The 24,861-nt window shown below is 39.7% G+C and overlaps 1 protein-coding gene across 1 annotated transcript in view; it reads left to right on the top strand.

The window, feature by feature from the left end:
- The window catches only part of NPTXR (neuronal pentraxin receptor), a 31,276-nt gene extending 15,199 nt beyond the window's left edge, over window positions 1-16,077 (top strand). Inside the window, exons 2-5 of the mRNA XM_025167570.2 lie at window positions 8,641-8,863; window positions 9,514-9,758; window positions 11,022-11,201; window positions 11,821-16,077. Of these exons, the coding sequence (XP_025023338.1) occupies window positions 8,641-8,863; window positions 9,514-9,758; window positions 11,022-11,201; window positions 11,821-12,045 (873 nt within the window). The 3' untranslated portion in view covers window positions 12,046-16,077. The remainder of the gene's footprint in view (window positions 1-8,640; window positions 8,864-9,513; window positions 9,759-11,021; window positions 11,202-11,820) is intronic.
- The last annotated feature ends 8,784 nt before the right edge of the window (window positions 16,078-24,861 follow it).

Consider the following 24,861-nt stretch of genomic DNA (forward strand, 5'->3'; position numbering starts at 1 on the left):
TAAGGTTCTTGAAAAAGGAGGAACATTAGAGACACCGAATAAAATGTTTTTTTGAGGGGAGTTCTTGGATTAACCTTGATTTAAAAAAAATGCTGATGCACTCTAACTCTTTTCTGCTCCAAGTCTCTGTTCCTTTCTTGAAGAACAGAAGGTCTAAAAAAGGTAAGATTGGAGCCTACTCCACCTTCATTCTTCCAAATTCCTTCAGGTATTTTGGGTGTGTGTTGCCCATCCTCTGCAGGTCTTATTTCTGGAAGAATCTGGGTCAGAGTGTTGCTTGGGATCAGATGTGCTGGAGAGGACATTGGTTTACCCACAGGAATTAGCTAAGGAAGGAAGAAATCGTTTCTTTCACATTTAAATTGCAAATATATTGAAAAGAGGAAGGGTAGAACAGAATACAAATATACTGAAAAGATTTTCTATCCTGTTTGGGAAAAAAAGATAGAAAAAAAATAGAAAAAAAAGAATGCTACCCAAATGAGAATATTAAAATAGTTGAGTTTTATTATATTTATTTTATGCACCACTGCTGCTGGTGCTCCTATGCTATATTAAGATGATATAATGATAAAAATCATTTCTGTTTTTTACCTTTTATTATAAGCCAACCTGAGAATTGATTTTAGTGATTGGTGAACAAGTACTGTAAAAATTAGATGAGTTTAAAAAAGACCAGTTTAGACTTCAAAATATTTTGCAATAGATACCTATTATAAAGAAAATAATAAACATATTAAAATTACTAATGATAAATAGAAACAAGTAGGAACATTAATTCTCAGCAACCAAAGAGGTTTCAATACTGGCACTAAAAAAAAAAAAAAAAAAAAAGGAAGGTTGGAAGAAACTCCCTAAACAAGAAGAATCTGGAAGCATTTTCATATTAGCGGGTTATCACATGATCCAGCCATTACTATGGAGATATATCACTTTTACAGATAGGTTTTATATTGTCACACTGATGGCTGGGTCATGCAATGAATTGTTAATGTGGATGTCCTCTGAGTATAGCCATCAAAAAATGCCCACTTCCTTGTCCCACTTGGCTATGACTGGAACACCCAGGAGGGCTTCTAAATCTATAGGTTTATAGAGGAGAGAGAAGAATATAATATTAATAGCCTGTTATTTTAAATAGTCCTTAATCATTTCAATTTTGCCATTGTCCTCAAAACAATGTACAATGCATGTCAGTTATTATACATCCAAGAAACATTTTTCTAGGGAAACAAAAGCAAAACCAGTAATGCCCTTTTTCCTTGCTTTTACAGCCTGATCTTTTTACAAAGCACAGCTTCAGTAGTAGACAAAAGACTGTTTGGGATAGACATGCTTGATTAAGATATGTAGAAAGACATGGACCAACTTTTTTCCCTTGGCAAAAAAAAAAAGCAATCCTACAAAGAAGAGAGAATGCACTGATTAATTATGAGAAGAAAAGCTACAACTTTAATTAGGAACACCTATGAGTAGTTCATCAAAACACAGAAAGAGGTTTCAATAATAGATGCATTCTCTAAGTGAGCTTTTCCAATAATGAATGAGAGCAGTGCGGAGCTGTGTACAGCAGGGAGTCTCCAAATCTTTTTTGCCTTCATTTTTATCAACACCTGATGTAAGTGGCTAATAGCTAGATAGTTTGAGAAATAACACAAGTAGAAGAGGTTGAAAAGTTACCTTAATCTTTCATTTTCTTTGTTCCTGCCTATCTTTCCCTTCCATTCTACCTTTGACTTTCTTATTTTTCCTTTAATTTAACCCACACTAAGGAAGTACAGATATATCTAGGCTCATCATATTTGAAGAACATCAAGTTGGGGAAGACTGACATAGCCTACCTCCAGGTCATGTTAGTTTCTCAGATGTGCATTTATAAATCTGTTCTGTCCCATTTCTTCATAAATCTATTAGAAGAGAATATACGTAGCTCAGGGTTGAACTGTGGTGTCCTTGATGCTCTCTGAGCTTGATAGTTTGGTTGCAGACATTTCATTACCTGACTAGGTAACATCATCAGTGCTTGTGGGTATGGAGTTTACTTCCTCTTTATATACAGTAGCTTGCCCTACCAGTGTTGATGGGGGTGTGGTTTTCTCCTCAATAGTTCCTTGATTAGGGTGTTTTTATTGCTTGATTGTTTGTCTGCTTGATTGTTTGTCTCCTAGGTGGTTCCTTGATTATTGTTTTCTGCTTGATTGTTTGTCTAGTGTTAATCCCTGATTACCTGGGTGAAAGCTGCTGGAGAGGATGTGTTATGGTCTTTTTGTTTCCTTCTTAGCTTTCTTATTGTCTCTTTTGAATGGTGTGTAAATGTGGTTTATCTCTATGTGTTTATTGATGGCTGATGTGTCTGAGTGCCAAGCTTCCAGGAATTTCCTGGTGTTTTTGGATTTAGCTTGGTCTAGGATGCTCACAGCTCTCCAGTTGAAACTATAGTTGAAATTCTGCTAGTCTTCTGCCTGTCTGTCCTACATAGTGGCTATTACAGTCCTTTCACTGTATGTTGTAGATGACTCCTGATTTTCTTTTTGGGCTACTGGGTCTTTTGGTTTACTTAAGATGTTTTGGAGGGCTTTAGTTGTTTTGTGTGCTATGGTGATGCTGTGTGGTTGTAATGCTGTTGGTTGTTTCTGAGATGTTTCTGATGTATGGCAGTGTTATCCTTTTCATAGCTTGTATTGGTTGTGCTATAATGGGTTGAGTGGTCAGGCACTTTTTGATAAGGTTGTGTGGGTATCCATTTTGTTGGAAGATGTTGTATAGGCAATCTCTTTCCTTTTTATGGTGCTCTGGGTTGCTGCAGTGCGTTTGTGCTCATCTGAATAATGTTCTTACACAGCTCCTCTTTTGGGAGGTTGGGTTGTTACTTTGATAATGGAGCACTTGGTTAGTGTGGGTAATGAAATGTCTGCAATCAAACTATCAAGCTCAGAGAGCACCAAGGACTCCATACTTCATAATTCTCCTATGTTAAAATATGTCATATTTAAATTTTAGGTATATATTTAAATGTACATTTTTTGCACCTGCTTCTAAAATAGACATTTTCAAAGAGCTACAGAGTTGGAAGGGCTCATTTGGGCCACTAAGTCTAACCCTCTGCTCAATGCAAGGATCCAAATTAAAGCATCCCCAACAAATTACTGTTTAATCTCTGTTTAACTATAACTGGTAAAGATAATTCCACCACTTCTTGAACTACTCTTATTTTTAGAAAGTTTTTTTTCCTAACACTTAATCGTCTTCCTTTATTTTAAATGCATTATTTTGTGTTCTGAATTCTGGAACAATGGAGAACAGGTCAAGATATTACTCTGTGTAACATCCTTTCACATATTTAAAGGGTGCTATGAGATCCTTAGTCTTCTGAGTGCTAAATATTCCTATTTCCTTCCATTTTTCTTCATATGACTTAGTTTCTAGTCCCTGATCATTCTCATTGCCCTTTCTGAACCAGTTTGTCTGAATCATTCTTAAAGTGCTACCCAGAAACATTCTCAAAAAGTGTTACCCAGTCCTTGAGCTGAGGTCTGACCAAGAAAGAGTCAAATAGAATTATTACTTCTGTTGAAACAAAGTTGAATTTGCCTTTTTTGCCCCACATCATACTGATGACATATACAGTTTGCAATCAGCTAATTTTTTCAATATCTTTTTCATAACTACTATTACCAAGGCACGTATTCAACATACTATAACTGTGGATTTGATTTCTGTTTCATAAGTAAAGAACTTTGCATTTGTTTCTGTTAAATTTCTTTATGGAATTTTCATCCTATTTCTCCAACTGATAAAGGTTGTTTTGAATTTTATATTAACTATCCCATCCAAGTTGTGTCTACTCTACTTCTTCACCCAAGTCATTCGTAAAAAAATACTGAAGAATACAGGACCTTGGACTGAATCTTGTGGCACCCCATTGATAAGCACTTTTTGAGTACAATTTTCAAGCTAGCTATGTATTTACACAACTGTTAAACCATCTAGCCACCCACACTTAACTAGTTTGTTAATTATGTCTTGGGGCACTTAGTCAAATGCTTTGCTGAAATCAAGAAATATTATGTCTACAGCATTCCCGCAATCTATTAAGAATCTTATCAGATCAAAAGATGAGATGGCAGGACTCATTCTTGACAGATCTATGTGACTTCTGGTAACACACTGCTTTCAAAGCTTAAAGACTGATCTCTTTATGAACTGTCCTAGAATTTTTCCATGAATTGATGTCAGAAAGATTGGTCTATAATTCCCTGGATCTTCTTCTTCACCCACATTTGAAGATAAGAACACCCTCAAGGCACCTGACATTTTACCCACTCTTCAGGTTTTCCTAAAGATACTACATAAAGATTTGGCCAGACAAACCAGCAAATTCCTATAATACTCTAGGATGTGATTGACTTCCTCCTAAACATTCAAACTTCGAATTTTTCCACTATGTAGTTTACTAAGCCCCATCAAAGCAATGCTCCCACTTTCCCACTGTCTTTTACAGGGCAGGTCTTCAACTGAGGTTTAGATATATTTTCTCTCAAAACTTGCCTTTCTAAAAGTGTTTGACCCTAAAATACTTATTAAATCTGCATTTCAGCCCTGGAAATATGCAAAATGTTGGTTTAATTCAGCATCCAGCCTGAACAAAATGCTGCAGATCTATCTCCCTCCTCACACCTTCTTTAGTTTCTCCTTTTCCTTTTCTCTCATAGAACAACCTCTTTTTGCTGATGTCCTTCCACAAAAATTAAGAATTGCAACCAGGAGAGGAGGAAAGCACACCAGACTGCGGAGCTATCATTGTTAACCCCACCATGACTTATTTTAGAACAGATTCTAAAATCAAAATCACAGATGCTACTCATTGCAAATGTTTTATCTAGCCTCTTGAACATCCAATTCAAGCTATTATTTCACTCAGTACCTGATTCCACTGTCAAATTGTTCTTCTTCACAAGGAATGTGTCAGGCCTAGCCCAAGGAACTCCTGGAGACCGTGCAGGTTCAATCAGCAAGGTTTATTAGCTAGTGCTTGTTTATAGAATCTTCTCAGACTGGCCAGCAGTTCCCAGGAACAGGAATTCACTATCTCCTGGAATGTTAGGGGTGCGTCAGCTTTCGCCTCTTATCTCCAGTGCGTTGCTCTGGAGACGAGATCACGTTCTTTACCCCCCTTCCAGTCCCATGCCATTCCATCACAGAATGTTTTCTTAACATTCAAGCAGAATATGTTTTCCTGAACTTAAGATAATTATTCCATGTCTTGGGTCATAGTTTTCTTCTGGGAGACATTCCTGCATGTCCTGGAAGAGCGTTGTTATATCTCCCTGAAAGTGACTTCCTCAATCTTTCTTAAAGGAATTTAATTTTTAAGCCTCTGCAGATTGTATACCATCTGCCTCAATGAATTGCTTCACCTTCCAGAGGTACATTGCTATGTCTCAGTTTTGCAAGGGGACTCAGGGACCAAAGTGCTCCAAGTCTGTGAAGCATCAGGGCACGGCACTCTGCCTTCATGGGTTCCTTCATAGGTACTTCAACAAAGTGGTTTGTATACATACACAGATGCTTCTTTGAGAAATGAATTGAAGCTCCAGGGCTGCTTTGCTCCAGATGTTGGAAGCATGGTGCTATGGCTCTTCCCTAGGGCAATTCAAAAGGACACTTGGTTTATATCTTCATCAATGCAAAATATCCCTTAAAAGATTTACACATATTTGTTTTGAGTTTATCTATCTATCTATCTATCTATCTATCTATCTATCTATCTATCTATCTATCTATCTAATTTATATGGCTGCCCATCTCACAAGAAGTGGCTCTGGGAGGCATACAGCAAAAAAATATAAAAATAATAAACATGTTAAAAGCAGTCAAGTTAAAAAGTTTTTTTTAAAAGCATAAAACACACAAGAGATTAGATCAGCAAGGGAGCCACCTCAAGATTTCACCGGTCCCCTGAGATCCCCGGGCTGGATGACATAGCCAGGTCTTGAGCGACTTCTGGAGTTTCCTGTCATCCTTATTGTTCTTCTTCAAACTTTTTCCAGTTTGTCTGAATCCTCCTCTTCAATATTGGATGCGACATTTGTGGTAGGTCTGACATAACAGAGTAGATCTGCTGCTTCCTGCAGTTTGAACTGTATTTGTACTAATGCGGCATAACATCAAGGGTGTTTTAGCATTAAAGTCAGTAGAATAGGGCTCTGTGGCTGAAAAGATGTGTCTGATCTCTGCAGCAATCAGAGGACACGAAGGAAAAATAGGTTTCTCTCTATGGGAACTTTTTTCCCAGCAGGATTGGCTGTTCTGGCAAATAGTAATAAGGACTTGCTCCAGTTAAAGATGTTCCCTATGTAATACCAGCTGTGACCTCAGCACCTGAAGTTACAGAGCATATAGAATTGTAAAGTTAAATGGGTTCTAAAATTATTGTCTGGTGTCAAAGAGATTGACTGGTCAAAGGGGCAGGAGAAAAGCCCATTTACTGTTCATCCATAGCCACTTCAATCGCTGGCAATTTAGGATCCTATAGACATTATTTTCCAGACTTTTGAGTATGGAAAAGCAGAAACAACCACATTGACTAAAGTTAATTGAAGATTCTCAAAAGCACAGACACTGAGCTTGTTTCAAATATTGGTAGCCATTTTCCAATTTAAAGTTACATTTCTGAAGCAGCTAATATAAAAGCACAAAATATTAGACCATTAGCCACAGACCCAGACCTGGTCCAAAAGCCAGAGAAGATCTGAAGGGACCAATGTATTCCTGTATGTGGGAGGATATTTCGACTTTTGTTCGTTTTTTGCCTGCCACTAGTGTTGAAATCTCATGTCTAAAAAGTTTTTACCTACTGTGGAGGTAATCAATTGAGGCAATATCCTTGTTGTGATTATGGCATGGGTACATACTTATGCAGAGGTAATGTCAACCATCAATCAACAACCCTAGCCCATTTGGCAAGGAAAAAAGTACAAGGCAGCCAAAATAAGTGGATTGATATGCAAAACTCACTGGCAGGCAAAAGTTTTTGGTGGACAAAAAAGAACAAGTGCTGATATTTCCCCTTTCCTGCTGGAAATTTGAATTCCTCAGGAGACTTCGTTAGAGGATGTGCTCCAAACATAAGCAGAGCGCGGAAAGAATACTGAGTAATTAAGTAGGAGAATATTTACATTGAAAAAGTAAAATGCTTCTGATCTGCTTGTCTTGAATGCAGATTATGAGCTTAGCCCAGCTAGCAAAGACTGCTAGCAAAGATAAATTATATTTGAAGTAATATTTAGACTTATTAAGAAATGCATAGGATAAGAAAGCTTCACTTCTATCCAAAATACATCTTGAAGAGAGACAAATAGGAAGTTTACTTTGTCACTTTGTCACATTTAACCAGCAATAAGCCAGCTACAAAACAGATATAGGAACAGAGTTTAAAAACCTTTTCTTTGCCCATCTCTCATCTTTCCCTATTGGTCAAAACCTGTATCAGTGAAAAGAGATGGGGCAATCTGCAACATTTCCTCTAATTCATGGGCCACCGAAAGTAATTTTGGGTCATATGAGACATGACTTAGCTGTCCCTTTCATTTCAGTGGGTCACCTCTAAGCATAATGTCATCTATACACTAAGTCAGTGTTGTCCAAACTTGGCCACTTTAAGATGAGTGGACTTCAACTCCCAGAATTCCCCAGCCAGCCATGCTGGCTGGGGAATTCTGGGAGTTGAAGTCCACTCATTTTAAAGTGGCCAAGTTTGGACAACACTGCACTAAGTCCAAAATATCCTATAGAGACAGACCAGCATTTTCCGTCTGACTGATGGCAGCTGTCCAGCATCTCAAGCAGGGAAACTTTCCTAGAGATACTAGACCTGGGTTGTACAAATCCAGATGGCCAGTAGATGGCAGTAGATAGATTCAGAAAATGCCAGCCCTCTGCTGAAGCCTTGTCCAGATTTTGGCAGCTCAGTTGTGGTAACTCTAACCAGTCCCTTCATCTGCTGCGTAAACCTTTCAAAAGGAATTTGCAAGGGACAGAAAAGACAGCCTTCCTTACATCAGGCCTGAGTTCTATTGCTGATCTCCAATCCCTCTTATCACTCTGGTGGCTCAAAGATTCTAAATGGCTTTGGGTCAATTCAACAGTTCTATAATATATTATGGCTTTCAGCTTCTTTTTGAGCTGATCAGTCTATGTTAACTATTTGGGTGGAATGGTGGAACAAAGTAACTTTAGATCCTGGACTTGTTGGAAGGGGATACTTTAGATATTGCTTTGTTTTATAAGGGGATAAGTAGCATTTTATTTCTAGAAAAGACATATTTTTAATTAAAAATCACAAAAAAGATCATATGTCATTATATATGCCTAGCCACCCGTTGGTTGACATGTGTGTGTGCACGCGTGTGTGAAGTTTAAAAAAATGCTATGTGCTGATCCTTGGGAAATCACTTGGGATCCCCCATAGCTGCAGCATCATGATCTTTTGTCCCAAAGCCCAACCCTAGCAATATTTGGGTACTGTAGAAATATAAATACATCAATAAGGGTATGTCTAAATTCTTTGTGTGTGAAATTATTGCTGTGCTATTCTTAATATGTTTTTATCTCCTCTTTTCATCTCTTCCATGAGTGTAGCAGGATATCCCCCCTCGAACGAATGCTTCTTCTACTTCTGCCCCTATGCCAGCCCAAGAGACCATCCACACCAAGATGGAGGAACTAGAAGGACAGATCCTCTCTAAGCTTTTAGCCCTGGAGAAAGAACGCACCTCCATTACCAGCAGCCACAATCTACAGCAACAAAATGTTGAAAAGGAGCTGGATGCTCTACATAACCGGGTCTCTGAGCTTGAGCATGGTCAGTGTGACAATGAAGAGCACAGAATATGGGGTTCAAAGCCGGAACTTTCATACATTCATTTTTAGTGCATATTTATATATTCATGAGTATGGGTGATATTTATTTCTTGGGCTGTTACAAGGGTTAAAAAACTAGAAATGAATGCCCCAAATTCTGTGCTATTAAAATCTTTATCCTGAAGTACTTTCTGATTTGATACTACTCATTTGTTATACAGTGAGTCTCCTTTCCTCTTGCTCCTCAGCAAATATTATCTAACAGCATATGGCCCAGTAAAAAGCTCCATACAGCCACTATAAAATAACTAGTAACCATTGATTGACACAACTAGCTTTTATAACTCAGATGACTCCTCTCTTAAAGCCAACTACATTAGTGACTATCCCCCCCGCCACATTTGTGGCCATGAATTCCATAAATTAGTTATTTGCTATGTGAAGAGGTATTTCTTGAATCTATGGCCAGTTAACCTTGTCAAATAATTTCAGATTCTGATAGAAAGTAACTACTGACAATTTACAATATCTGACACCCATTTCAGCAGTACTTTCAGATAACAAAGGTCCAATCATATGTCAGGATTATTTCTCAATCTCTGCTAGTCCTTCATAACTCTTTTGATTCTTATTTATCTGCTGTGCACGTAGAAACAATGGTCTTCAGCCCTCCAGAAGCCTTTAAAGTCTCCATCCCCGTACGAAACAACTACATGTATGCTCGGATGAAGAAAAGCTTCCCTGAACTATACGCCTTCACTATCAGCATGTGGCTAAAAGCTAAGAATCCAGCAGAAGTGGGCACCCCTTTCTCCTACTCTGTTCCTGGACAACCCAATGAGCTAGTACTGATCGTATGGGGAAACAATCCCATGGAGCTTATAATTAATGACAAGGTAAGCTAAAGGGAGATTCCAGCAGATCACTAGAATGGCACAGGCACCGACCTGCCTTAAAAAATGTCATTAGCTCTAGTAACAATGCACAATTTCCTAGGCTGGAGGACCACAATAGCATGGAAGGGCTGCACTGCAAAAGTCATGTAGACTGTTTTGACTGTCCCATGCAGACATATCTGAGTGACAGCAACACAGATCACTTTTGTGAATGACTATACTATGAAGTCTCACTTCCTCTAAGATCGCACCTCCAGATATCAATGGAAATTGTTGATTTTCTGTGACGTGATTTTTTTACTTTTGTTTGTGGAAACAATCTGTAAAATGAATAGGTTTGATGTATCTATTTTACCTACTTGCAACACACACACACACACACACACACACAAAGGGAGGTGAAAAATTGATTTTTCCCCCCCACTCCAGTGACATCTCTATGCCACCAATATGTCCTCTGAGGCCTTCAGAGGCTGTCAAATGAAAGTCCAACCCATTCCCAAAAAGCTGGCTCAGCCCCCTGATCCAAAGGGTTTGAAAGAATAAAACAAGCTACTGTCTTTAGGTTGAACTCTGGTCCTGGAAGATCAAGGGCCACAGTCATGAAGTGCAGGAATGGCTTTGCCCAGCTTAGGTTGTTTTCCCTTTAGATGCCTATAATGCTGTCTGCATGGGGCAGCCCTTGAAAACTACTCAGAAAGTGCAACTAGAATCAAAAGCAACAGTTAGATTTTTGTCAAGGTTCAGTTTTTGTTTTTGTCAAGGTTCAGTTTTCATGTCTTGCATACATTTTGCTGACTTCCAATCTGCTTCTACACACAATTCAGGCTGGGGGTTTTAATCTACAAAGCAAAATTGTTTGGGGGCAAGCTATCTGAAGGGCAGCTACCTGTCCCTAGGAGTCCATCTACATTTACAATTCTAATGGAAAGGTCTGCTATATGACCTCAGAGTCAGGTACGTGTGATGGGGTCACAGGTGGGTAGTGACAATCCAGCTGTGGAACGTCCCAGTCAGATTGATTCCTCTCTGGCTTTGTGGTAGAAAGACAGTAAGGATTGCTCTGTTCCATGCAGCTTTATCTGTCCAATGCATTGCCATACTGGCTGCACTCACACAAATCATTCTGGGCTATAAGATGATTGGGGAAACCAACTGTGACAGTGATGGGTATGGCAATTTTAGGAAAGGGCAAAAAGGCATCTGCAAAAAAATCCATTTGTGCAACTGTTAAGGCACTCTCTATTCTATTTTGTTGGAAAGGTGGCTCATCTACCCATGACTTTAAAGGATGGGACATGGCATCACATCTGCATTACCTGGATCACTCGGGATGGTATATTGTCAGCATATCAAGATGGAGTGGAGCGTGCAGCCAGCGAAAACCTAGCATCTTGGCATTCAATCAAATCTCATGGGGTGATGATCTTGGGCCAGGAACAGGTAAGACTGATTTCTCCACATGATCTTGGAAATTAATGACCTGAACAACATTCAAGCAACCTGACCACCAGCTGGACTAAAGGAGCAGAATTTGAGTCTAAGAGAGCCCCTGTTAGGGTTTGCCTGACTGTGCCAAACCCATCAGCCTTGAACTCTAGGAAGTTAAAAGATTTCTAGTTTAGATTGGAGTCCCTGAAAAGCATACAGTAATACAAGGATGAGTGATCCAAGCCCCCTTTTATCAGTCCCAACTGTGTATTTGGAGTGTAATTACTGAAATGAGGTGGGAAACACATTAAAACTGTACTCTAATCACTAAACCTGAAAATCTAGGATGAGCATGATATGGCTCCTCCTACTTTATATTGTTTCCCTATTCATCATAGCCTTGACTCCCCCATCCGTCTAAAATATGAAGTGCAGCGCTCAACACTAAAGATTTGCTCACCTCTACACTAAGGAAAAATGGCCACCTTCAGTAACTAATTTTTTCCTATCCCATCATTCTTTTGTTTTTCCTCAATTTTCTGTTTTTATCCTACTCTGATTCACCCCCTATTGTTTTGTTTTTTCCCATTTACCTTGTTTGTTTTCCCATTTCTCCATTTTGATGCCACAGGATACATTGGGTGGGAGATTCGATGCTACTCAGGCCTTCGTCGGGGAAATTTCTCAGTTCAACATGTGGGATCATGTCCTGATGCCAGCAGAGATCGTGGGTCTGGCCAACTGCACCCGCCAACTGCAAGGCAACATAATCCAGTGGGATGAGAAGATGGTTGAAGTCCACGGAGGGGCAGCCAAGTTAAGCTTTGAGATCTGTGAGGGAAAAATGAAGGCATGAAGGCTCTTCGTTCCTGCCAAAAGAAAGGAGCATGCAAGCCACTTTTCCTTCTTTCAATCTGCTTTGGGAGAGAAGTAGCAAGAGGTCCTTTCACCCATCCAGCAACCTCTTACACTTGGCCTGGAGTGGGGGAAGAAGTGTGCGTGTGTGCGTGTGTGTGTGTGTGTGTGTGCGTGCACATTTGAGAGAGAGAGAGAGTACATGTATGCAAGAAGCAAAGAAGCCTTCTGAACTTAAAAATGAAATTGTGACACTGTATTTTTCATTGTTTCAGTAAAACTTTTTTTGATTCATTCTGTGAGTGACAAGACCTTCCACTAAGGAAGCTAAAGTGGTTGGAAGGTAGCCATCTCTGAACAACAGTATGAGAAAGGATAAAAACTGTATCAGTAGGTAGGAAACTGTTGGTAGAATTAGCATCTCCAACACTTCCAATCTGTCCCATCGCTGATACTTTCAGTGATGCAACTTGAATGATGTTGATTGGGCTTGTAAAAGCATTAAAACCTGCACTGTGTTGACATTTGCCCACTATAAGCCACTGACAGTGGACTAGAATACACAACCCAATATTCTTCTAGTATCTGCATGCCTTCATCAGGGATGTCCAACTGTTTTATCTTTCTTCTAGCTTTAGTTCATAGTCTTCCCTTGTAAGGTAAACCATTGTTTCTAGGCAAAATTGCCAGCGGTTTCCTTAACCAAACAAAGGCCTATGTTTGAAGTTCAGATTTTTTTTACACCCAGATGTAATTTCCCTAATCAGTTACTTGAATTGCTGTGTTGCCCCACCAATCTTTTTGTTTCTCTAGAGCATATTGTTTCAAACTCTTTTTTAAACCTCTCTTATAAGCCATATGACAGATTTTAAGAAGGGCAAGTTCTAAATGGCAGGCACAGAATATAAGCATTCCTGGTCAAACCTTCTTCTACCCTGTTTTCCTTTTCATTGCCACCTTTTCCTCCTAAGGGCTGACTCTCACAAGCTTGGCTCACTTTGTTTATCATCATCACTCAGTGACTTGCAGTGTGAATTGTGTCCATTAAAAAGCATTGTGTCTGAAGTGATGTGATATGGTGATGTGGTATGATATGAAAACTTTTGTTATGCTCTATGATGGCTTTTTTATCCATGCATTCTCCTCCAACTGGAAGTCCTCTAACTATAAGAACTTCAGCTCAAATTTTCTCTGCAAAGGTCATGCTTGCTAGAGGATTCTGAGAGTTGAAATCTATGTATCTGAATGATGCCCAGGTTGAAGAAAGCTGGCCAAACCATTTGACTAGATCAACTGTTGACTCATGACAGATGGCTTTTGATAGTTAGAAACCTGTTGGGAGATCATATCTGGGACCACAAACAAGCCAATATATTGATTATTATCTAGCAATCTGATGTTGCTAGCTAAAAACACTACCACAAAAAGACTTGCATCACTGCACATCTTTCAATAAATACACCACATTCTGCAAAACTCTGCAAACTTCAGAGGAGCCTAACACATTGGGTGGGGAGCTTGTTAGACAGTGAGATGGATTCACTTATTTTAAATATCAGCCTAAGAGAGAGATTCTCCTGCTCATTGTGCTGAGTATGCTCATGGATGTCCATGCAGATGTTCTGCTGCAGTGGTGCCTTGTCTTATCCCTAACACATACTGGATCTTAAAGTATGTATTATCTTCCATTGCATTATTAGTTCACATAAGCGTGTCACTGAAAATATGGATGTCTACCTTGCTTGAGATCTTCAGGTAGGAAATCCAGACAATCCTTTGTTAACGGAGCTTTTGAAAATCGAATAGGGGTAGGCAATATTTTGGAAGCCAAGGGGTGCACCTATTATGTGGTTGGGATGCAAAGGCTACAGTGGGGAGGACAATGATACAATATTCTGTAGGTAGAGTTGCTCCATATATGTGAACGGGACTAAGATTTTCTGGTTTTCTTAGATTTTGGCAGGTAAGACTTTAGGGTTTTGTTTTAATCTTTCCTTTAAAAAATGTGTTAACCTATGTTAGGGCCTCTACTACAATGTTTGGATTCTTCTGCCTCATTTATTCATGGCAATCACAGTCACAAGTGTGCAAGGAGGTACAAAACAGATTCCCAGACTACTTGTGGCCAGGCACAGTGCTCTGGACTAAGTGAACTATAAAAGAAGTGGCCAGAATTTGGACATCAGATCTTTGGGTTGTTTGTTTGTTTGTTTTATTAGGTGGGTTGGGTGAGTGAGATAAAGGTGTTCTTCCTTTGATCCTCTGTAGAGTCTTCGTTTTCCTTGCAGTCAGTAAGGAAAGTACATGTGGACAGTCTCTTTCTTTCTTACTGTCACACTTGCGCAGACACAGACATATTTCCCAAGTCATTTGTGCACCATGTACTGAAAAAGAAAGGCTCCCTTTCTCTCTTGTTAAGTATTGATTTAATTTCTTTGCCCAGTAGTGACAAATGAATCCATCTCATTGCAACACTTATATATTAGAACTTAATGTTCCCTCAGGTTTTAATTTGATCCTAATCATGAGTCAAGACACTTATGGGCCTCCTTTGTGCTTCAACGACAATGGCAAAGGTCAGCCTTCTCCAATCTGATGTTCCCAAAACTCCCAGCTAGCACAGTGTCTGGGAAGGCTGGTGAACATTAGCATAGTATATTAGTAATATAAATTATGTTGTTAGTATAATTTTCTAGGGAATGAAAAAAGCTCTCCATTTCAGTTTGCCCCGGCTATCACCACACTGACTTCCTCACATGTAAAGGCAAAGAAAAAACTTTTGGATTAGATCTCATGAATCCACTCTAAATATATTTTCACAAATTAACATATGACCTCGACTACATTACCAACGCTTAATATTAAATTCTGGATAAAGTCTGCTAAGAGAGCTCAGAATGCTGCACTAAAATCAGCAAATTCACCTAAAATTCATGGCTGAAAGTAGATACAGGCAGCATTCAGCTCGCCACACTTTCCAGCAGAGAGCTAGCTGTGTCCCTGTTCTTGTTCTAATCTGGTTTTCCTTCTTATTGTGCCTCTTCTGGGACAAGACTATAACAGCTGAAAGACTCTTCAGCATTCTAGTTTTTTAAAAAATGGAACCCAAAAAATGGAGGGAGGCACAGGAAAGCTATCAAGTTCTGCTCATATGGTGGGAGACAGCCAGCAATGTTTATCTGTATACCTTCTGAGCGCCAGATGACACAATTATGTTAGAAATTCTGAATCTACTGAATCTGCTTTTTCTGTATTATGCCCCCTTCTCTACTGTGAAACTTTCTACCTGACATGGCTGGTGATACAAAATATGAATATTCTTTCTCTCTTAGTTTCTCTCTGCTCAGATGGAGTGAGGGAAGGCAAGGCAGATAAAGTTTCAGATCATATGGATGACCATTAAGGACAAAGTTATATGTGGGGATTGCTCTTTTAATGGATGAAAATCTAGTATAATGTTCCCCAATTGGGTGTCCTCCAGATATGTTGGACAATCTGGGATTGGATCATATGTTGGATGCTGTCTGGGAATTATGACAGCTGTAGTCATGCACATTTAAAGAACACCAGACTGGGAAGATGGATGTAGTGTGTAACCACTTGTACCTTATTACAGACTGGGAAGTGGAGAGAAGCATTGCTTTCACCATGCGTACACTGCAGAAACACGCTATGTGGAGACATGTTGCCTCTAGTTCTCCACAGCATATGTGTAATGATACAAAGGTATAGACTGCTCCATAAATTACAAGAATCATCACTACACTACAACAGGCCAATCTTTAATGTGTACCGCTAAAAGTGTAATGTGCAAAGTTAACCTCAAATTGTCTCATTACCTATGAGGACCAAACTATTCAGAGCACAGGAAGAGAAGCAATCCAAGTTCTAAACACTGTGATCTTAATGCCCCAAGCCTGTAGGAGAGAATAAGTTCTCTCTCCATCACCTTCTCCTTCCCTTTCTCTCTTCCTCCTTTTGTATAGCTGTTTATAAGGATATGATATATGTGCGTGCATGTATGTGTCATATGTTTGGGGTTTTTTTGGTATATTTGACAGTTGACAATAAACTTGATGTTTATATTTGATTCTCTTATGGATGAATACATGACAGAGGAAAGCTGATGCCCTGCATGATGTAGCCCTTTATAGAGCCTGTTGGAAAATATTTTTATCACTCTGTTGGCAAAGAAAGAATACTATATACCTGAAGGGTAATTGGTCAAAGGAGTAGAAAATATAGCGAACATTTTGATTTTGCTGTTAAAATATCATCTCCTAAGAGAACAAACATAAATTTGAAAAATTTCTTCACCCATAGTGTCCAGTTCATTCACTGTTTCCTTACTATGTGCCAAGACATCTTGATCAAGGTTGTTCAACTTCTAGCACATTCTCCCTGACCAGATGCTCTCCAGATCCCATCATCTTCTGCCAGTATGGCCAGAACCACATTAGAAAACAAAATGCCTCTGAGCATTGCTTACAATGCTCCATACACATTAGAGATTTGATTAAATTCATATCCTGCCTTTCCTCTAGGAGTTCAAGGCAGTATACAAAGCATTCTCTCCTCTATTTTTTTCTTTCACAAAAACACTCTAGTAGTACAATAAATTATTCTGAAAGTGATTAGCCCAGTGCCATCCAGTGAAAGTATGATCAGAAGTAGGCTTGAACCTGGGATTGATTGACGAGATTTATAGGCTGCCCCAATTTATCACAATTTTGTGCAGTTTACAAAATAAAACAATAATAAACATGAACATACATAATCTAAAAAAGAAAATTCAGGAAAAAACCAGTCCCTAAACTGATGGATGACCTCACCCAGTGGCCTCATGTAGATATTAAACAGGAGGGGGAAGAGCATCAAGCCCTGAGACATCCTACATAGGAGAGATCTTTGCTGGATCTCTCCCTTCTGTCAACACCAATCCAACCACAAAGAAAGGAGGAAAACCAGCAGAACACCATGCTTCCAACTCCTAATCCCTCCAGCTGATGTAGAAGAATACCATGGTTGATGGTACTGAAAGCCACCAAGAGGTCAAGTAGAACCAGGATGGTTCACATCCCAGCTCTGCCAAAAGTCATAAGCTAGCCTAATTAATGCTCACTCAGTACTATGCCCCAGTCTGAAACCTGACTGAAAAGCTTCTAGATAATTATATCCTGCAGGGAATTCTGAAGCTGTACCCAACCATCTTCTCAAAACCTTCCACAAATAAGAAAGGTTAGAGAATAGAAGAAAATTGCAAAGGTTTCTTGAGGAGGTGTCATACCACCACCTCCTTCAAAGCAGGAGGTACCACCCTTTCGTCAAAGAAGCAGATACTACTGCATGGGCCCAACTGCATGGCACCTCCTGGGTGGCATTCACCTGCCAAAAGGAGCATGGATCTAATGTAGAGGTGGCTGGGTTTATCAACCCAAGGTTCCTGTCCACTTCCTCAGTAGTTACAGGCTCGAACTCACCCCACATAACCAGACAAACCATATTTCTATTATCTCAACAGGACTTGCCCCATCAGAGTCCAACTTCAAGCAAACCCGAGCGATTTTATTTACCAGAGAACCAAGGGACCCCTTGGAACTGATGCAAAGTGAGAGGCCACATGTCAGCCCCACCAGATAGACCAGACCAAAAAGCAACTCAACACATGGCTAAAACTACTTTTATTAAGAGTGGCTATAATGACAGAATCTTGCAAGTTTGATTCTGCTGTGCCTCCCCCCTTTTTATACCCATGTGAATTAGGGAGGTATCTATCTGAGCTGCTTACACGTACTTTCTGCTTGTTTTGGACTTAAGCTATGTTTTTCTCCTCATTGCTTTAATAAAGGATCTGGCCTTTCTCTGTCAAGGTCATCTTCCATCCTCTCTGCACTACATGAGAACAATATGATCCAAGCCCCAGCCACATGCCCATTCCAGACAGCAACAAGGGATTCAATCAGGCAGCCTATCAAATCTCCAGGAAAGACCTCAAGCTCCCTCTGGAATCCTATAGGATTAATTAATCACCTGGATTGGACCAATCCAATTTATTTTATATTGCATTTAAATGGCCACCCAACTCAAAAAAGTATCTCTTGGTGGTGTACAAATGTTAACTACAACTATAAAAACAATACTTTAAAAGCCAATACCATAAAATGACAACGTACAAAAAAGTGCTGCTACACAACAAATGGGACACTCCACTCATCTGGACCCAAAGGCCTAGGGAAAGAGCCCAGTCTTAACAAATAACTCCTACCTTCCTGCCAGGGAGTGGAAGGTAGGGCAGGGAATGTAACACTGGTGAGCTGAAAAATAATCAAAGAGGTATTTAACTAGTGCAAGGGATTGATAGCAATACCGTCCATTCCCAGATCACATGACAACTGTCTCAAGATGAAAACCAGGCCTAACATGTGACCCCTAGTGTGTGTCAGGCTCTCAATGACTTGGGTTGGGGCCATGGTGACCAGAACTCCTGAGCTGTCCCAGACTCTGTGCCACCAGGTGGCAGATTGAAGTCCCCAAGAACTATAAGCATCTGGATCTCCACTCCCAACCTGGCAATGGAATGTAGCAGTTCAAAGGAGGATGTCACTGCCCAGCAGGGAGACTGGTACAGCAGCAACAATTCCAACTGATTCCTAGAACCCAGCTTCAACCAGAGGGTCTTATACCTGGCTATTTGCAGTGCAGAGCCTCTAAATACTATTACAGTTCTATAGAATACAACTGCCACCCCACATACCATGCCCTGAGATCTTGGATGGTGCCAAACCCAAAACCCAAATGGACAGATCTCCAAGAGGGGAACTCCCTCCTCCAAGCCCAATCAGGTCTCAGTAATATATGCCAGATTGGCTGTGTCATCAATAGTCAAATCAGGGACAAGAATGATCTTATTACAATAACAGCAGCGAGAGCCCAGGGCTCCCAAGGATCTCATAACCTGGCTTTGAGGATGAATCTTGATGGTTGGGGAATGGGACAAGTCTAAGACATGGTCCTGCCATCTCCACAAATAGCCTGTCCTCAGCTTCCCATCACATTTTCCCACCTTTGCCCATCATGACTTTGATGGGACAGCCTAACCTCACTTTCTCCTCAAACTCTTCCCCACTCATACCATCCTCCTTCCAGACCATTGCAACTAGTCATTCCCAACCACAGTAACCTCCCCAGCTGCTGCACATGGTTGATTACTGTGGGTAGTAAATCCCTCATACTCATTCAAATCATTCACTACCCTTCCAAACCAATCACCCTCACATTCCTTCCACACCCTAAACCCTTCACACAAACACAGAATTAGGTTGGTCACATATCACAAAGGGGCCAGTCCATCCCAGTCCATTGGCAATGGGAGATGGACAAGTGATGGAAAGTTGGTGATTTGGAGAGGTAGGGGTAATATGGCAGCAGCAACCTGGCTCAAACAAAAAGGCAAAAAGCCAGTGGCAATCCTCAACTGGGAAAAGGAGATTCTGATCACACTTCTTCACTGCACCAGATGCATGTACAAGAAACAAACCTCCACACCATTTCCAAAGCCAGCTGAGAAGGCAATCAAACCATCCAAAAAGCCAGCATGGCCACACAAAGGGTCAGCAAAACCAACAGTAAGTCCAGCAGGTCTATCTGAGACCCACAAAGCCAAGCAGAAAACTCTGGTATTATCAGGTCTTCAGCTGTCAATCCTCCAACCTTGTCATGCCAGTCTCCAGCCTTTTTGTACTGGTCTCCATCTCTGATTTCTGTTCCACAAGCATCTTTAACCACCATTCTCCAGCCACTCCTCCAACCATTGTTCTCTTAGAGCATGCTTCTTCCACCACCACTGCTGCTGGAACCACCTTTGAATGTGGGACAGAGAAGCTGCCAAATGGGCCATACTTGGAGAACACACATATCAGGCTTACAGCTCCAAATATACCCCCAGCACACCATTTATACACTAACTCACACTAACTAACCCCAATTTCAAACACTCTAACTATATCACTCTAACTACATTCAACCAATTCCTATCAGCTCCGGATGTCCCATAAACACCTTCCTTCCAGGACTCCCTAGTTGTAATCCAGCAGTTTAAATGTTTCATCCAAAATGCAAAACCCCTTGTGTATAAGCATTCATTCAGTTTGCTCCCATTGCCTCCTCTCTAGCTTCTTTTTCAAAAAACCTCTGTAGCAGTGTGCCAGAATAAGCACAAACAAGAGGGTCCATGCTAATTAAATCTAGGATTAAAGACAAGAAGTGACAATCTGTGTCTTTGGTTCACATCCTACAGACTACAACAGCAGGCTGAAAAGGAATTGTACAGGCTTCTCCTAATTAAAAAGGTCAGAAAACAAGTCCAGCTTATAACATTAGAGAGTTGTTGTCAGTCAAACAATATTGGGATAGTCCTACGAATTATTTAAGTTTATGTAAGATGGCTTCTACATTTCCATAACAGAGACTTTCTTAATTGGGCCCTCACCAGTTGTTCAGATCACAGCTTCCAGAATCCCCAATCAACACAGGTGATCCCATGATGGTTATGGAATTTCTAGTCCAAAATATATTTAAGACACTGAGTTGGGTTCAAAATATTCCTGCCCTCCTGTATCACATTCATCAGTCCTGTTACTAGATACCAACGCCAATTTCCTTGATTTATGAATCCTTATAGATTGCAAAAGTTCCTCCATAATAGAGTTCACAGTCATTGCAGAATTTCTTCATTGGACAGAAGTTGTATGCTAGATTGTTTTCAGCGCTATTTTTGCCATATACTACTAAGTATTAGGAAGCAATCCCTCAATGATGAAATATCCATAGAGCACTAGAAAGCTAGCGGCCCCCTGCAGAGTTATTTATGACATGAGGAATAGTAACAAACCAGGATCTGAATATTGAATTTCCATTTGTATAAAGATTGGCTTTCCTCTGTGTCCTCTGCTTTCACCTTCTCATGCCAGATTTGCAGTACTTCAAATCCTCATATATGGCACATTGATACTAAATTGATCTGCAAGCATAGGTACAGTAAATAAAGCACATGGATTACCTTCACGTGTCTTATTCAATGACTCCACACTACAAAATGTTGCCATCTTTTATGGTATTAATTCTGCCAATCCACAAACGTGTTGAATCTCAGGCATCCGTAGAGAGGCAAGTGGGAACAAGTGACAAAATGTAAACCACAACACCATAATGCCAAAACAAAACTTATATCTGGATGCAAATATGTACAAATGAGATTTGCATATCAACACATCCTTGTTTTGATGTAATCTAGATGTGCTGCAAATCCCTATGTGATGAATTTAGAAATAAGATAAATAGACCTGCAATCTGTTCTTCTAAGTACCAGGGCTAAGAAAGAAACAGCTCCTAAAAGAGTGGGCTTTCCCCATGGCTTAAAGTGGCTTTATCTACCAGTCTGCAGCTGGTAGAAAACTACCTTACAGTGGAACCAGTTTTGAAACAAAGCATTAAATCTTGACCACAAATCTTGAAGCAGAAACTGAACACAGGAAGGAACTCTTTTCATTCTAAAAGAGTAATCTGCTTGCTATGCTCCAGAGTTCTTAATATATTGATACCTTCTTTTTTGGTTTATATTTAAAATTCATTTCTTTAAACTATATTACTCTTTCCAAAATCATATTAATAAACTAATGGATATTAAATCAAAAGGGAGTGCTAGTGGGGCAGGTCCATCTCATAAAGGTAGAGGTCTTTTCAATCATTTAACACTTCCAGCATAATGAAACTGATACCCAACCTTACTTAAATATTCTCTGGAGTATGTAATATATGATTAATTTCTTCTTCAGAACTTTTGATTTAGGATTATGAAGTAAAATGTAAACATTTAAAAATGGCTGATTTCTTAAATCAGAGTCATTGTATCATTTGCCCTGAATGTTCTTAATAACAGAAAAATTACTTTATGGTTGCTGTTTCAGGCTAGAGGCTAATTATTTAGTAGGTCTTTCCCCTTGCTCCCAATAACTTGGCTTTATATTCTATATCAACTGCACAAAAGGAATTAAGTCCCAGTTTAGAAAATAAAAATGCTTTATGAAATTCCAGTGTAGATTTTCTTGGCTTCGTACTCAAAATTGCCTTAATTTTATTTCTGCTTTTTCTTGCCTAGATTTTTTTTCTTCTTTTTCTATGAAGTAGTGGTGGAAAAACTCACTTAAGAACATACCAACAGCTGGAGACACCAAAAGTCATTTTATTCATTAATTTAATCAAATTTTGAGGCCACCCAACTCTGGATCACTTACAAATAAAAAACAGTACATATAGAGGAAAAAACACACCACATTTTAATAAAGCTAGCAAGTTACAGTGAAGCACTGATCTCCTGCTCTTAAGATCAAAGCACATCAGAGACTAGTCAACAAGTTTCTAAATGGGGTTACAGAGTCTGAAGATGAGCATACACAAACTTTTGGCAATTTTCAATGGATAAGGAGTACAAATAGGGAAAAACAAGAATCTTGGTGCCTTTGTGTCTGGAAATAGACACTTGTAATGCACAGCACTTAGCCTTTGAGAAATGTGAATGACAATTGAGCTGATTGTTATTCTAACAGCATGAACCTGCATTCCACTTTGAACAGGGAGAGTTACACGTTATTTATCAAACTGTTAAGAATATTGTAGTTTATGGAGACACAGAGTTTGTGAATCAGACCATTCATTAATAAAGATTACAATTCTGGGAGGATATGCGACATGAGGGCATGTATTCAGGGAAGATGATTTAGTAATTAAGGCTATTGTAGCTGGATAGATAGACTTTTATGTTAAACACGCAACCAAAGGCAGATATATTCAGGAACCATCAGTGCCCTAGGTATGAACATGTAAAAGGCACAGAGAACAATAAAGATTCCATCCATAAAGCTTATGAAATAATACAACTGCAAATATATGCCATAAGCATATCTCAAACAACTGTTAAGTTTCTGGATTGTCTGTTTATTTTAAAAAATCTAATGAATGAATGAATTCATTTTCAAAATGAAAATCTAATTTCATTTGTTTTTTAAAAGTGGAACTTGTAATATTTTTAGTATGTGTTTGAATGCTTTAATAATTGTTTATTAATTCTTATGGCCCTACTAAGGACCTTTCAGATGTTTTATGTAGGGTTTTAAAAATATCTTTTTAGTTTAGCTGTGGATCAGATATTTATGGTTGGAGAGTTTAATCATCTTTTAGATCTACTGTTCTAGTTTAGCAGCTCTCATACATTAAAAGTTCTGCAACCTTATATGTTGGAGTTTAATTTTAAATCCTTCACAACAAAAATACACATTGTTGTTAACTGCCAAGGGTAGCAAGTATGGAGGAATATAAATGTAATAAATACATAAATAATACATCCACCATTTTTCTGATCTAAAGAATGAAGTTTGTGCTTCATTTCTATAAAGTTCTGTTTCATCTCATCCACTATGGTTTCTAATCTGCATCAGTTTAATCTTTCTAATAAAGTGTAAGACATGAGAAAGGGATTTGAAGTGATAAGTAACTCCATGTAATTCATTTCTGAGTTTTCTTTGCTGCTTTATCATGTGGTTCAGGAATGAATTCAGCCTTGGGTTGTTCTTCACCTCCAAAAAGCTCATTCCCCTTGATAAGGAGGGTGATTACTCTTTCAGACCCAAAACATATTCCTTCAGAGTGGTAATTTAAATGAAGAAGAGCAAAGGGAGCTTTCTATTTACCAATTAAACAGTCAAAAGATGATGGGATAGCCCCTTAAACTGGCAGCAAAACAAAATCATAAATTCGACACATTTCTCTACCAAACCACAAATCTCATCAGCCTCTTTAACCAAAATGGGGAAGGCAGGGCAGATACGCTTTGATGGACGGCTAGAGTGGAGGGCTCGCCATCTAGAAAAGTTGTTCCAGGCTTTGCACAGGCTCCTGGCTGCTGATCACTAAGCTGAAGAAGGTACAAGCCTTTTTCTCCTGCTTCTACTCCCAGCCCAAATCAGCTGCCAGGGCTGGAAGGGTGTCAGAAGAAGAATGGGGCCAACTGTTTACCTGCCAGGCCTCCAGTCCCATGGATCATCTCTTTGGGATCAAAGGTCTGGTAGGTAAAGAGGGCTCTCTTCCCACTCCTGCTAGCTCAGTCAGCTGATCCCCAGACTGACAGGGCTAGGAGGGGCAACAGAAAAGGGAGGAGTCAACTCTTTGCCCCACAGTGCTTGTCAGCAAACCTGAAAAAAACCCTGACAGACACCAGGTGGGTTTTGTGATGATGTGGGACACCATACAATTGTCCCAATGACTTTACCATCCTTTTGAAAGATGGCTACAGCTGGGTTCAGGCTCCTTTTAAACACAGGTTTAAATTCTTTCAGAAGAAAGCTGAGCCCACATTTAAAAATAGCCTAACAGCTGACAAGCAGGAGTGGTGACTGCTCACGGCAGTGGGAAGGCTTCTTCCCAGGTCACCTTGCAACCCCCCCCCCCACCTGCTCGCCTGTCAGCAGTTAAGTCAATCTATGTTTAAATAACTGCTTAGCACTTCTGGAGGAGGAGTAAACCCATGTTCAAGATTGTCCCTTACAACCGCTGACAAGCATAGTGGGTGCATCCATGCAGTGACAGGGAGATAGCCTTTGTGCTCTCTTTTACTTCACCTCACACACACACACCCCAGATGTTCGGGCTGATCCAGATCTCTGAGCCAGAGATCAGCTCACAGGCTTGGTTGGTACCGGGGGAGCCTGGTTTGAAAGAATTGGACCATCTGATTGACCCAGAAGAATGTTCCTGGAGGATGATG

Source organism: Python bivittatus, unplaced genomic scaffold, assembly GCF_059951505.1.
Source record: "Python bivittatus isolate LINGU-HERP-01145 unplaced genomic scaffold, Pbiv_v1 ctg000330_np1212, whole genome shotgun sequence".
Classification (NCBI taxonomy): Eukaryota; Metazoa; Chordata; class Lepidosauria; order Squamata; family Pythonidae; genus Python; species Python bivittatus.